Source organism: Salmo trutta, chromosome 2, assembly GCF_901001165.1.
Source record: "Salmo trutta chromosome 2, fSalTru1.1, whole genome shotgun sequence".
NCBI classification, from domain to species: Eukaryota; Metazoa; Chordata; class Actinopteri; order Salmoniformes; family Salmonidae; genus Salmo; species Salmo trutta.
The window spans coordinates 21,008,554-21,022,186 of record NC_042958.1 but is presented as its reverse complement, the minus strand read 5'-3'; the positions used below and the strand labels follow the sequence as shown (position 1 = coordinate 21,022,186).

General features: G+C 40.4%; 1 protein-coding gene across 1 annotated transcript; it reads right to left on the bottom strand.

Annotated features, from left to right (window-relative positions):
* Window positions 1–459: 459 nt before the first annotated feature.
* Window positions 460–12,805, bottom strand: tecrl2a (trans-2,3-enoyl-CoA reductase-like 2a). The gene is made up of 12 exons (XM_029698111.1): window positions 12,440–12,805; window positions 7,203–7,253; window positions 6,965–7,016; window positions 6,584–6,628; window positions 4,128–4,231; window positions 3,855–3,970; window positions 3,428–3,533; window positions 2,643–2,715; window positions 2,442–2,485; window positions 2,184–2,333; window positions 1,782–1,827; window positions 460–1,609 (listed from the first exon to the last, which is right to left on the bottom strand). Exons 1-12 carry the CDS (start codon window positions 12,461–12,463, stop codon window positions 1,482–1,484), a joined length of 939 nt encoding a protein of 312 aa, XP_029553971.1. The 5' UTR covers window positions 12,464–12,805; the 3' UTR covers window positions 460–1,481.
* Between the last annotated feature and the right edge of the window lie 828 nt (window positions 12,806–13,633).

Sequence of the window (13,633 nt, the reverse complement as noted above, 5' to 3'; positions counted from 1 at the left end):
GCAGCGCTACATTTCTGCAAGAAAAATGTAACATTGAACTGTTACCAAAAACAAAGCCTGTATCCGCTTCATATGCTCGTATACTGCCAAGGAAGATGATCTGTTTTGTTTGGCCTTTGTTTTTTGATAAATGAAAATCTACTAGTGCAATATAGAATTTGACTGTAAAAATACATTTGCTGTTATTGAATTCATATTGAAATGATGATCTGATTTTGTAAGCTTATATGTACTGTTCAAACATTGCGCTTCCTTGTGTGTATACAATTTTAAAGTTCTATGCAAATGGCAGATAAATGATTAGTTTGCAAATCAGAGATTATTTTTTCAAAAAATATATATATGAATTGTCTCTGCAATAATAATTTCCAATAAATATTTTCTGTAAACACTGATTGATTCTTTGTGAAATATGCATGACTCTCCTTTTAGATACATTGACATGATAGAAGACTTATCTTTGAAACGATCCAAATTATTTATTTGATATTTACACTTTGTATACAAAACGAGTTTGGCTATAATTTGCACAGTATGTAAACAGTACCTGTTGCATCTAGTAACACCTGAGAATTTGACAGATTGTAGTTATCTTGAACGATATATAAAGTAATACATTACTGAATTATCCTCAACTGTCTGACAAAGTTAAAACCATCAGGTTGCTTGTTACATTCAAACATGTACAGCTTCATTGTAGAGGGGGAAATAATCCGTTTGAAAACTTACACATCTGCAAGTCCTATGTCCCATTGTCCTGGTTCTAGGACACTTGTCAGTTAACACACTCAGCTTTCCCTACTGAAAATAGCCCTGTTACACTTCAGTCATAATAAAGACGTCCTTAACAGGTATATCATATCAAGTTACACACACACACATTTCCTCTAGGAAATGCACAATAACTTATTACTAAATAATATGGTAGATTATATAGAACTTCAATCATATATTCATAACTTCATAGTTTTCGGATGATTTCCACTCTCTGTAGACTAAGAATGCCAACAATTGTCGGAACATTCAGTAGCTGCATTATAACAGTCAATCAATCAATCATGATCAGTAACAGGACTAATACCAATAACTCCTTAATATAGCTGTGTTTCAATGATTGAACTAAACATTATCAATGCAGAAATTCTCACTAGCAGTTCATCAACAGTATTATTGAGATGAGACATTCCTTTCTGTCAATTCACTATTATATATTCATTAAAAGTTCATCCACACGTCAACAATACTCCATGTCTATGAATCTTTAACACGGTTCATTTGCTCCTCTTTCTAAGACAATGGCATAGTCTATCCTTGCATAGTGGTTGTTGAAAAGATAACAGACCATTGCCATGGCTATAGATGAAGGAGCAGAGGGTATTCTTGCTTTGTGAGAAACACAGTAACCCACTGATCATCACAACCTTTCAAGCAGGCTGAAGCCCCCAATACTCCAGTCAGAATGGTAAACCTTTGTAGCGTGCTCAGAGGAGGAGCGGGATGATTGGCATGCGCAGGTGAGGGTAGTCCTTAAACTCCCTGGAGTAGGTTTTATGCTTCCCTTTGGCCCAGATGGTCATCTGGATGAAAGCTAAGAAGGTGAACAAGGCCACTGTGGAGAGACGGAAAATAATAGTGCGTGTATTGTACCTTAGTGGCAACAAAGTGCAACACAAACAAGTTGTGTATATAAAATGCCTGGGTGAGTAAAATGGGCAACATATTAATTAGATATGGGAAATAAAGTTGAAACTAGAAAATGTTTAAAATATGAATCAACTGACCTGGTAGACACTGGGTCATGACAGAGAAACTCGCCCAGGCTCCTACCTAAATATAAGAAATGCAGATATTTTGTTACTCCATTGATATTCCATATTATTAACAGACGTGTGTGACTCTTCCCGACTAGCAAACATTGATAATTCCATAAACCTCTGCTATATAGTCACAACACATTATTATAGGGCTCCCAAGTGGCGCTGCATCACAGTGCTAGAGGTGTCACTACAGACCCTGGTTCAATACCAGGCTGTATCACAACCGGCTGTGATTGGGATTCCAATAGGGCGGCGCACAATTTTCCCAGCATCGTCCGGGTTTGGCCGGGGTAGGCCGTCATTGTAAATAATAATTTGTTCTTAACTGACTTGCCTAGTTGAGTAAAACATATCCTTCAGCCTTACCTCATAGGTATAATTGGGGCAGGACACGAAGAAGAACAGCCATGTGAATGGGTTCTTCGTCGGGTGAGGGAACTTTCTGCACTTGGGCCCACCTTCTGCCTTGAGGTTATTCAGGGCCACGTGAATGGAGAAATTCCCTAACTCACAGAGCTGCAGTCAAAACACAAACACATATCGGGTTCACACACGTCCAAGTCATCTAAAAATAATGATGTCTCATGTTTATGACCTCATTGGGTGTCTGTCAGCAATACATACCACAAATATGGCCAGTGCATAGTTCACTTGCATATCCCCATACGCTGTGGAGAGACATAAGCCAGTGGTTAGTTTAGATGTTTTGGTGAGCCCACAATAATTCTTATTATTGTGATGTGGTGTACCTATTTATGGAGAACAGGAGGGACTGTAAGTCTTGTTGGGGCATTGAGTGGTAAGTCTGAATGATAGAGGACTTACATGGTGGTGTATACAGTGGATGGTTGATGTAGAAGGCTAACCATGCTGAGAAGGCCCAGTAATAAACACAGTTCTGACAGAAAGAGAGGTAAACACCAGTAAGCATACTGTCAAATTGGCAGTGTTTCTAGTCAAAGTCATATGTTATTATTGTAAAATATTTCTATGGCATGTCTATGCTATAATCAGAGAATTATCCTGTTCCAGTGTATAATAAGCCTTTGATAAGACAATGGCAGAACATCACTGTATGTTTTGTATTGAGAATTTGAGGAGCAGTAGTTGTTATTGACAATATACTGTAAAGTACATGACCCTAATGTAAAGGAGCACTGTAAAGTATGATAGTAGTACTATAAAGTACATGACTCTAATGTAAAGGAGCACTTTACAGTATCATAGTAGTACTGTAAAATATATGACCCTTATGTGAAGGAGCACTGTAAAGTATGATAGTAGTACTATAAAGTACATGACCCTAATGTAAAGGAGCACTGTAAAGTATGATAGTAGTACTATAAAGTACATGACTCTAATGTAAAGGAGCACTTTAAAGTATGATAGTAGTACTATAAAGTACATGACTCTAATGTAAAGGAGCACTGTAAAGTATGATAGTAGTACTATAAATTACATGACTCTAATGTAAAGTAGCACTATAAAGTACCTGACTCTAATGTAAAGGAGCACTGTAAAGTATGATAGTAGTACTATAAATTACATGACTCTAATGTAAAGTAGCTCAAGTCAAAGTGAAACAGTGTTCTGGAGTATGTGGTCCATACCCTGACTATAGTCCTGAGAGGCATGGTACCATGGGAGAACCGGTGCACAAAGATAGTCTCAATCAACCTCTTGATGTAGTGGCAGGTGTGACAGGCACAGGCTAGTCTGAAGGAGAGAATATAGAGAGAAAGACAAAGAGAAGATAATCAAGAAGATAGGAAGGAAGATAGTCAGGTGGGGAGAGAGAGAAAGGTAAGGATAAGAGAGGGGGAGGGGGGATGGAGGCAAAGAAAGAGAAAGACAGACAGACAGACAGACAGACAGACAGACAGACAGACAGACAGACAGACAGACAGACAGACAGACAGACAGACAGACAGACAGACAGACAGACAGACAGACAGACAGACAGACAGACAGACGTTGGATTTAGATATTAGCTATAACTGATCCGTTTATTACTGGGTGTGTTAGTGACTGACTTACGTGACCACTGAGTAGGGGCTGGAGGTGAACGCATCCTGGTGTGAGTAGATGTACGGAGCTCGAAAATAGAACAGGAGGTAGATAAACAGAGGACCAATGTACTCCGCTAAAAACACCTGCCAATAGAAGAAAAGGGTTAAGATGTCCAAGATGTCATTACACACGTCAAATAAACATGAGACTTGAAAGAAGAGGCTCATGTCAAATATCAACTTTAATAAGAGTCTGATGGGGGACTGCAGTTTGACTCTATAGTATGTCACAGCCTCTTACCATTGTCCACCCAACCTGTGGACCCAGGTCCTTAAAATATATGGTTGCTGTGGTCCCAACAGGTAGGTTTTGTAATACATCATCATCTCTCAGTGATTTTCCTTCTGAAAAAACATTAGAAACAAGACCTTGTGAAAATAAACTGCAGAGATTGGTTGTCCTGCTCCTTTTCTCACAGAGCAAGGACTTCATTTCCCATGTAAAATGTATTGGATTCTAAGAATATTTCTCTATTAGAACCAAGTCATTGTTCATGTTCTCTTGTCCTACAAGCTCAGCTAGGTGACCTTACTCCTGACCTGTTACATGGAAGAATAATTGAATGTAATTTTAGTGTAAGCTCAACAGGGCAGATATTGACCCATTTAGCTACAGTGTTTTCTGCTAAATGAGATTGCATAACGGTAGACCTTTGCTCTTCAGTGATAAGCTACAGTGGGAAGAAAAAGTATGTGAACCCTTTAGAATTACCTGGATTTCTGCATAAATTGGTCATAAAATTGTATCTGATCTTCATCTAAGTCACAACAAAAAACAAACACTCTGCTTAAACTAATAACACACAAACAATTATAATTGTTCATGTCTTTATTGAAACACCGTGTAAACATTCACAGTGCAGGTTGGAAAAAGTATGTGAACCCTTGGATTTAATAACTGGTTGACCCTCCATTAGCAGCAATAATCTCAACTAAACGTTTTCTGTAGTTGCAGATCGGACGTGCACAAAAGGTCAGGAGGCATTTTCGACCATTCCTCTTTACAATACTGTTTTAGATCCACAATATTCTTGGGATGTCTGGTGTGAACCGCTCTCTTGAGGTCATGCCACAGCATCTCAATCGGGTTGAGGTCAGGACTCGGACTGGGCCACTCCAGAAGGCGTTTTTTTCTTCTGTTGAAGCCATTCTGTTGTTGATTTACTTCTGTCTTTTGGGTTGTTGTCCTGTTGAATCTTCTGTTGAGCTTCAATTGGACGGACAGATAGCCTTACATTCTCCTGCAAAATGTCTTGATAAATTTGTGAATTCATTTTTCCGTGGATGAAAACCTCTTCCAGGCCCTGAGGCAGCAAAGCAGCCCCAAACCATGATGCTCCCTCCACCATAGATTACAGTTAGGAAGAGGTTTTGATGTTGTTGTGCTGTGCCTTTTTTTCTCCACACATAGTATTGTGTGTTCCTTCCAAACAACACAGCTTTAGTTGAATGTCCCCATAATATTTTGCCAGTAGCGCTGTGGAACATCCAGGTGCTCTTTTGCGAACTTCAGACGTGCAGCAATGTTTTTTTTGGACAGCAGTGGCTTCTTCCGTGGTGTCCTCCCATGAACACCATTCTTGTTTAGTGTTTGACGTATTGTAGACTCGTCAACAGAGATGTTAGCATCTTCCAGAGATTTCTGTAAGTCTTTAGCTGACACTAGGATTCTTCTTAACCTCATTGAGCATTCTGCGCTGTGCTCTTCCAGTCATCTTTGCAGGACGGCCACTCCTAAGGAGAATAGCAACAGTGCTGAAATTGCTCCATTTATAGACAATTTGTCTTACCGTGACTGGCTTTTAGAGATACTTTTGTAATCCTTTCCAGCTTCATGCTGGAAAGATTCTTAATCTTAGGTCTTCTGACATCTATTTTGTTTGAGACATGGTTCACATCAGGCAATGCTTATTGTGAGTAACAAACTCACATTTTGTGAGTGTTTTTTATGGGGCAGGGCAGCTCTGACCAAAATCTCCAATCTCGTCTCATTGATTGGACTCCAGGTTAGCTGACTCCTGACACCAGTTAGCTTTTGGAGAAGTCATTAGCCTCGGGGTTCACATACTTTTCCCAACCTATACTGTGAATGTTTAAATTATGTATTCAATATAGACAAGAAAAATAGAATAATTTGCGTGTTATTAGTTTAAGCACACTGTGTTTGTCTATTGTTGTGACTTAGATGACGATCAGATACAATTTTATGTAAAGTTTCTGTAATTCCAAAGGGTTCACATACTTTTTCTTGCCACTATATATTAAGAGTGTACATGCTAGTTTACAACCTAATGATCTCATCTCAAATGGACATCAGGGAATTTTTATTATACCTTTATTTAATTAGGCAAGTTAGTTAAGATAAAATTCTTATTTACAATGATAGCCTACTCCAGGCCAATTGTGCATCACCCTATGTGACTCCCAATCACAGCCAGATGTGATACAGCCTGGATTTGAACCAGGTACTATAGTGACACCTCTTGCACTGAGATGCAGTGCCTTAGACCACTGCGCCACTCGGGAGCCCAAATCATTTTTGTTTCAGCTTTTAACTTTGTAGATTGTATTGTATTAAATATCCAATTCAATCAAATCTCTAAAAACAAATGTGGATGTAAAACTGAGTAACTCAACCCTCTGCTGTAGTTCAGATTGATATTACTAGTAATCTAAGCACAAACAGTATTCACTTACTGGGGTCGAGCTTGAGGTCCTGTCTGGCTGGATATAACTGTTGATCTGAAACACACACACACACACACACACACACACACACACACACACACACACACACACACACACACACACACACACACACACACACACACACACACACACACACACACACACACACACACACACACACACACACACACACACACACACACACACACACACACAGTTTAATTTGACCGCAGGCCTAGTTGTAAGTAATCAGAATGGAGTAGACTTCAGCTGTAGTGTTCTCATTGCCTCTGACAGTTCCAGGCTCACTAGACATAGCATCTAGTCAGTCTGGCTACACACATGGACTATATAACTTCTAGACTAGATTATAAGTCAACAAACACATACATGACTTGTGAAAAAGACTCTTGATTTCTCCTATTGTAGCATGGGGCTCCACCTGGAAATAGAGACCAAATATCAGTGATATGAGTATAAGTAACACCAACATATTAAAATACTTCCATGATAAGCTAGATGTTCAAGCTCATGCTATTTGTACTGTAATTCATGCACTTGTTATAGACTTCTGAATATCCTGAATGTTTTGTCAGGACTAATAGCCAGGGTGTGGGCTGTAACCTACCTTATCTAGAAAACAAAGCTGTTGCCTGGTCCTGCCATCCAGTACCTCCACCTGTGGGGGAGAAAACCTGGTGAGTGACATCAAACAGTATACAGTAGCTAGTAAGCAGCATGTACAACTTCTGGACATTACACAATGCCTACAGGAGGACTGGCACATCAAAACGTTCAGTATATGTGTCAGTAAATCAGGAGGTGTCAGTGTGATAATCTGTTGATAGCATCGAGACCTGTCCGCTGACTGCGCTGACTCATCAACACTTCCCAGAAGTCACACCCTGACCTTAGTCAGCCTCACTCTCAAGAAGCAGAAAACGAAGACAAAGAAAAAGATGAAGAAGAAGGTTCAACGCAGCTTTCTTAGTGGCTTCTTCAAGTAATACCCAGGTTTCTGTCTCTCTTATCAGAGTGAGTATTCAATCATACCTTCACCATTGTCATGGAAAGCCACAGAGATCACGTTTTCAGGCTCGATTTGTCCAAATTGAAGTTGAGAGGACAGCTTGCATCTAATTCTTCATCTAGTCAAACTGTCTTTGAGTCAACATCTTACCAACTGTCCCCTGACACAACCAGATAGCTCCACTCAAGCCAATATTGATAATCTCACCCAGGAGCACCCTTCAGTCACAGCATGGCTACCTGTATTATGACATGACCTTCATAAACCAAACGTGTAGGTCGAAAAGAGAATCCTTCCTTTTTTAAGATGGGTGACTTCACGAACTAGTCCAAGTCAAGAAGGATGCGTCGGGTCTGGCGGAGGTTGCAGTGGAAGCAGATCTTTTTAATCTAAATTAGCCTTTGTCAAGTGGTGATCTACTGTATATGCACAGAGAGGCCCGTCGGCAGGCGGCTGCAATCTGCCCTGAAAGCACTCGGTGCTCCATCCATAGTGTGGAGCTCAGCAGAGCTGTCGTATCTGAATTGCTCTTTTACTGGATAGTGTAATAACCCTCTAATGGATACCTAAAGATTTGCTGAATGCACAGCTAAAGAAAAGAGAGAGGGGGAGAGGGAGAAGGAGAGCGAGAGAGAGAAAGAGAGAGGGGTGGAGAGAGCGAGAGGTCCACCAAGGATGGACGAAGAGTCGATTAAATCCTCACCCCTGCTTGCCTGTGATGTAATGTTTTGATGTTATGATGTGCTATTGCATCAGAGAGTTATCATAACTGCATTACAGGGGTGTTTGTTTGTCCTGCTGATGATGTGCGAGGAGTGTCAGGGGTGTCATCAGCGCGGTGTCGTGTAAAACATTTTGTACTCAGTGTCGTGGTGCCCCTGTCAATCCAATCATCATAGATGTCTCTCCCCTCTCAGGGGGACACAAGGCTCTGCTGATGGAGGACGGTGAGAGACAGCGAGAGAGAGAGAGAGAGAGAGAGAGGGAGAGAGAGCGCGCACGTGCTAGAGTGCAAAGTCGTGCTAGTGTCAAACCAGAGAGATGCGAGAAAGACAAGCCGGTAAATGTAAAAGTCCTGTAGTTGCTGATCTACAACCTACACAGAGTAGTTGTTATGTAAAACCATATCATAACTGACCATAAGGGAATGACAATTGTATTGAAGGCAATAGTAAATGGCGTAGCACATAGGTGTATTCACTTTGCATTGCCTACTCCAGGCCGCTCACGCAGAGATACTAAATGATTGAGATGTCTATTCTCTCTTTAAAAGCTGTCAGACCCCTCCCCTGGCCAGACAATGACTGTTGTTGTAAATCAGCTCTTTTTTCAATCAGGAGCAGTTGATTTCCATGCTCTCCCTACTGACAGCCTGCCTTAAATCAGCCCTAGCCTCCACTCCAGCTGCTGTAAATACACTAGTAATGATGAGTGATGGACAAAGCCTTCCCAGCAACACACTCTAAGTAATGGCTGACAGATCCACTGATGTCTCTGAGTGTTGGAGCTTGTGTTTTAGCTAAAGATGCTTTAGTGTTCTAGCTAAAACACCAGGACTGATGAATAACTTTACATTTCAGTCATTTACAGACACTCTTATCCAGAGCAACTAGGGCTAAGTGCTTTGTTCAAGGACACATCAACAGATGTTTCATCTATTCAGCTCAAGGATTTGAACCAGCAACCTGTTAGTTACTGGCCTACACTCTTAACTGTTAGGCTACCTGACCCCCAGAGGTAGCCTAACAGATTTCTGTGTCAAATTGTCTATTGGCGCATTAACCATGATTCTTAATTAACCATGATCCGCCCCAGTCAAACTCCCCACATTAACCATGATTCTTAATTAACCATGATCCGCCCCAGTCAAACTCCCCACATTAACCATGATTCTTAATTAACCATGATCCGCCCCAGTCAAACTCCCCACATTAACCATGATTCCGTGCAAATATTTTTATGCACGTGAAGTACCTATCGGAAAAATAACTTGCGTCCGGCCTGATGGAAACAGCAAATTGTCATTAAACTTTCCTAAATATCGATAAAACAAAATACATTTGACGGGTGGACATTTTTTTGTTGGTTAAATCATTCGATAAATGGCAGTGGAAACAATTGTTTGTGTAATTATTGAAAAAAGAACTATCATGTCACGGTAAATTTGCAGTCACGCGATGCTATGTTGTGTGGTCCTCCCATTACTACTTGGAAAAGCATGCAGTTTATTAGGCTACAGAGGAAATAAGTTCTAACAAACGTCACAGGGTGGTGAAAGTGCATGTTGGTGAGCTTGATGCCCTTTCCAATAAATATTGAGGTCTTAATATGCTAGTGACATAATGATTGGCGCTTGGCTGACAATTGACAACTAAAAATGATCTGACTCTTAACCATAATCTCATTATGTAGCCTACCCTGAGCTTTTAGCTCCCAACTGGGCACACACTGGTTGAATCAAAGTTGTTTCAATGAAATGACGTTGAACCAACGCTGAATAGACGTCGAATTTACGTCTGTCCCCAGTGGGTAGAGTGCATGTGCCAAGACCAGAGTGGGCACATTAAATGGTTTTGGCACATATTTTGCTGTTTATTGCAATACTTTTTGTGCCAAAACCATAGGCAGAGAAATGGGATGGAAAACCAAGAACTTCTGTCTTTTATTCGGCAAATGGAAAGTTATATGACAAAGTGCTTTTTATGCGCACTGCGTTATTACACACAGGTTTTGATGGAACAAGCCAGTTTGACGGAAACACACTGCTACCGTTAAAATGTACATCTTTTTTGGTGCGAATATTTGAAAATGTTTCAAGAAATAGATGGAAACGTAGCTATTGTTAAACAAATGCAATATACATTACAGTGATTCTTCCGATGTTCCGCTGCACCATATAAAGAAAGAACAAATATTAATACATAATATCAGTAGATATGTTTAACCAAACAATAATCCCTAAACAAAAATAAGTAAATAAAATAGATACATTTAAGTAAATGAAACAAAAAAAGCATCTAGAAATATTAGCATGGCTAATGCTAATATTAGCCTATCAGCACAACACTAACATGACATAAGCAAAGTATAAATTCACTAATGCTAGTCTGCTGTCTTGGGGTTGCCTTTCACCATTGTGGTCTTTACTTAATAATTATCTAACGAGACGGATACTTGAAAGTGCTGGAGCTGGTGTTTTTGCTAAAGATGTTTTAGTGTTCTAGCTAAAACACTAGGAGTAATGAATTCCTTCATTCATTCATTTACTTTTTAAAAAATGTATGTGTCAAATTGCCTATTGGCAACCCATCCCTTACAGGATTATTTGACACATTGTTAAACAAATATATAATATAATTACAGTTCTTCTGATGTTCCGCTGACACGCATAAATAAAGAAAAAATATCAATAGATAATTACAGTAGATACAGTTAATAACCAAACAATTATCCTCAAACTAAAATAAGTACATAAAAGTTATTCATCACACAGGTGCCAGGTGATAAATATAAGTAAATTAAACAAAAGAGGCATCTAAAAATATTAGCATGGCTAACGCTAATATTAGCCTGTTATTACTAATGACATAAACATGTACCAAGTAAACTAATGCTAGTTTGCTCTCTTTGAGTTGCCTTTCACCTCGTGTTCTTTATTTGAACTAATATCTTACGAGACGGATACTTGAGGTTTCTCTCCCTAATGTTGTTTATCTCTAGACTAGACCACAGCAATGGGAATGTGTGTTCATTTAGCATGTGGCTTCCCTGTAACTCTGACTAGCTCTGAGAACATGCCAGTGGGAGGCTATAAATCAGGCGAATGACAGACCTGTTGCTCTAGTACTCAATTACACATGCGCTTATTTATGATTAGACCACAGAGAGAGAACTAGCTAGCCTAGCAGACATGCTAATAGAGTTAGCCCAGCTAGCATGGCAGCAGCAATATGCTATAACTCCAAGTCAATGAATGCTAAAGCTAATGCCATTATTATTGAATAGATTAGATGTGACATTACCGGTCACCCCATGGCTCAGGGGCCCCGTGCAAGGCCATTGGAGGAAACTGAACCGTTTCACATAGTCATAATGGGGATTCACAGAATTATAATGAGACCACAGACCAAGGAGGATTTCTCCGAATATTAAAGTCAGACTGCTGTGCTGTCTATTTTATTGCGAAGGTTGTCGCAATTAGAATAAGAAAAGGCCGTCAAGTGTGATAGAAGATTATACAAAAAGCTAAACGTGAGAAGCATCTATTTTTACCCAGACAGATCAACAATTTGTCAGATTGATTGCAATGAAATACAATAAGACACAATTCTAGTGAAAATCAATGCAGCAATGCTAACTAGCAGTGCAGGGAAGTTTCTCAAATGTAGTCACTCATCTACACACTTTTCTATAATTGACCACCATCACTCTGTTTGGACTGATGTGACCCAGTGTCATTCTAATGGTCATGACCTTTCTTGACCCACTTCTTGACTCAGACTTCCGTTCTTCTTCATTAGCGTTCACATAGATAATGCTTCATTCGGCTGAGGCCTCTTATAAGAGGTTTCAAACTTCTGTGTGTTTGACACACTATAGTGTTGTAGGGGACTCTCAGAACACAACAAATACAATAACAGTCCTATTATGCATATCACAGACCTCCTGTAGTCATGATAATGGAAATGAATATTCAACTTTATAAACGTAACTATTTTCCACATGCCACCACAGCACCATGTCAAAAATGTGTTTAAAACACATCACTTAAAATAGGATTTTAAACTGTTGTGGACCGCTATATGTTCAAGTATACATTCAAACGCCAGTCTTACCTCAAAGAAGGTGGTTCTGCTCATATTGTAGGTTTATACAGTATGTCCTTCTCCTATGTTCCTTAGTACAAGTGCCCCTCACACCTCACACACTCAGAAGGAGCAGCTCCTTCCCTTCCCGTGACAATCCCAGCACTGACCCCCTCCTCTCCTTCCTCTCCCTCCTCTCCCTCCTTCCCTCCCTTCATCTCCCTTTCTCTCACTCCCTGCCCTCACTGCTCATCTGTTCATCTGAGAGTCGCACCACAGGCACTCCAGAAACACAGCACCCTCAATTTCTCTCCCTCCCTCTCTCGCTCCCCCTCATCCCTCTCTTCTACTCGATGCCAGGGAACTTGGGGAAGCCCTTGGCAGGGTCCAGGCTGACAAAAATAGAAAAAGTATTCGCCAAGTTATAGTTAGGAATGTATCTGGGCTGCAAATTACTGCTGCTTTGCCTGCTGTGAGAAAAAAGAGAGAGAGAGAAGAGAGAGAGAAGAGATAGAGAGAAGAGAGAGAAAGAGAGAGAGAGAAGAGAGAGACAGAGAGAGAGAGAAGAGAGAGAGTGAGAGAGAGAGAAAGAGAGAAGCAGGCAGACACACATGGTGCAGCGAGAGGGACCCTGCAGAATCCTACAGGAACAGTGACGACTCCTTCCACCACAGCATTGATGCCACCTGCCTAAGGAGAGAGTTATGGTGTAGCTAGCCCCCCTGTGCCCCTTTCTGTTTATCTGTGTCAGCAGAAGATAATCCCAGTGGACCAGAAGGAAACATCTGGTCTATGCCTGGCACTTGATGGATGTACTCGGTCACTTGTTCCTACATTGACTAAGCAGTACATTTAACATAGATTATTCTATTCTTCTTGTGCATACTATTCTGGAAGGTCATGGTGCATAATCTACCAGCTCTCTAATTTAATATCTTTGGGATATAAAAAGATAGCAATTATAAAGCCCCAGTACAGTACATTATGTGAACTCTTGCACTGTGCATGCCTGTTTCAACCCACAACCTATTGTTCCCACTAAACCGCAGTGTCTGCCAAAGAATCAATTACAAAAGCAATATTTCTGTGTCTAACCAATGGGAGCAGTGTTCTGATAGCAGGTCTCTGAGATACTAATACTCTGTGTTTCCCCATTCTCGGGTTCCCTCTATATATTAAGGGGTTCTTGCGCAACACCAGGGTCGACCGACCGGCCATGCGGGC

Coding starts and splice junctions, on each gene's coding strand:
- tecrl2a (XM_029698111.1), bottom strand. CDS start 12,463: ATGAGCAGAACCACCTTCTTTGAG. Junction 7,254..12,439: donor GCAGAACCACCTTCTTTGAG/GTAAGACTGGCG, acceptor TCTCCCCCACAG/GTGGAGGTACTGGATGGCAG. Junction 1,610..1,781: donor CATGACCCAGTGTCTACCAG/GTCAGTTGATTC, acceptor GTCTCTCCACAG/TGGCCTTGTTCACCTTCTTA.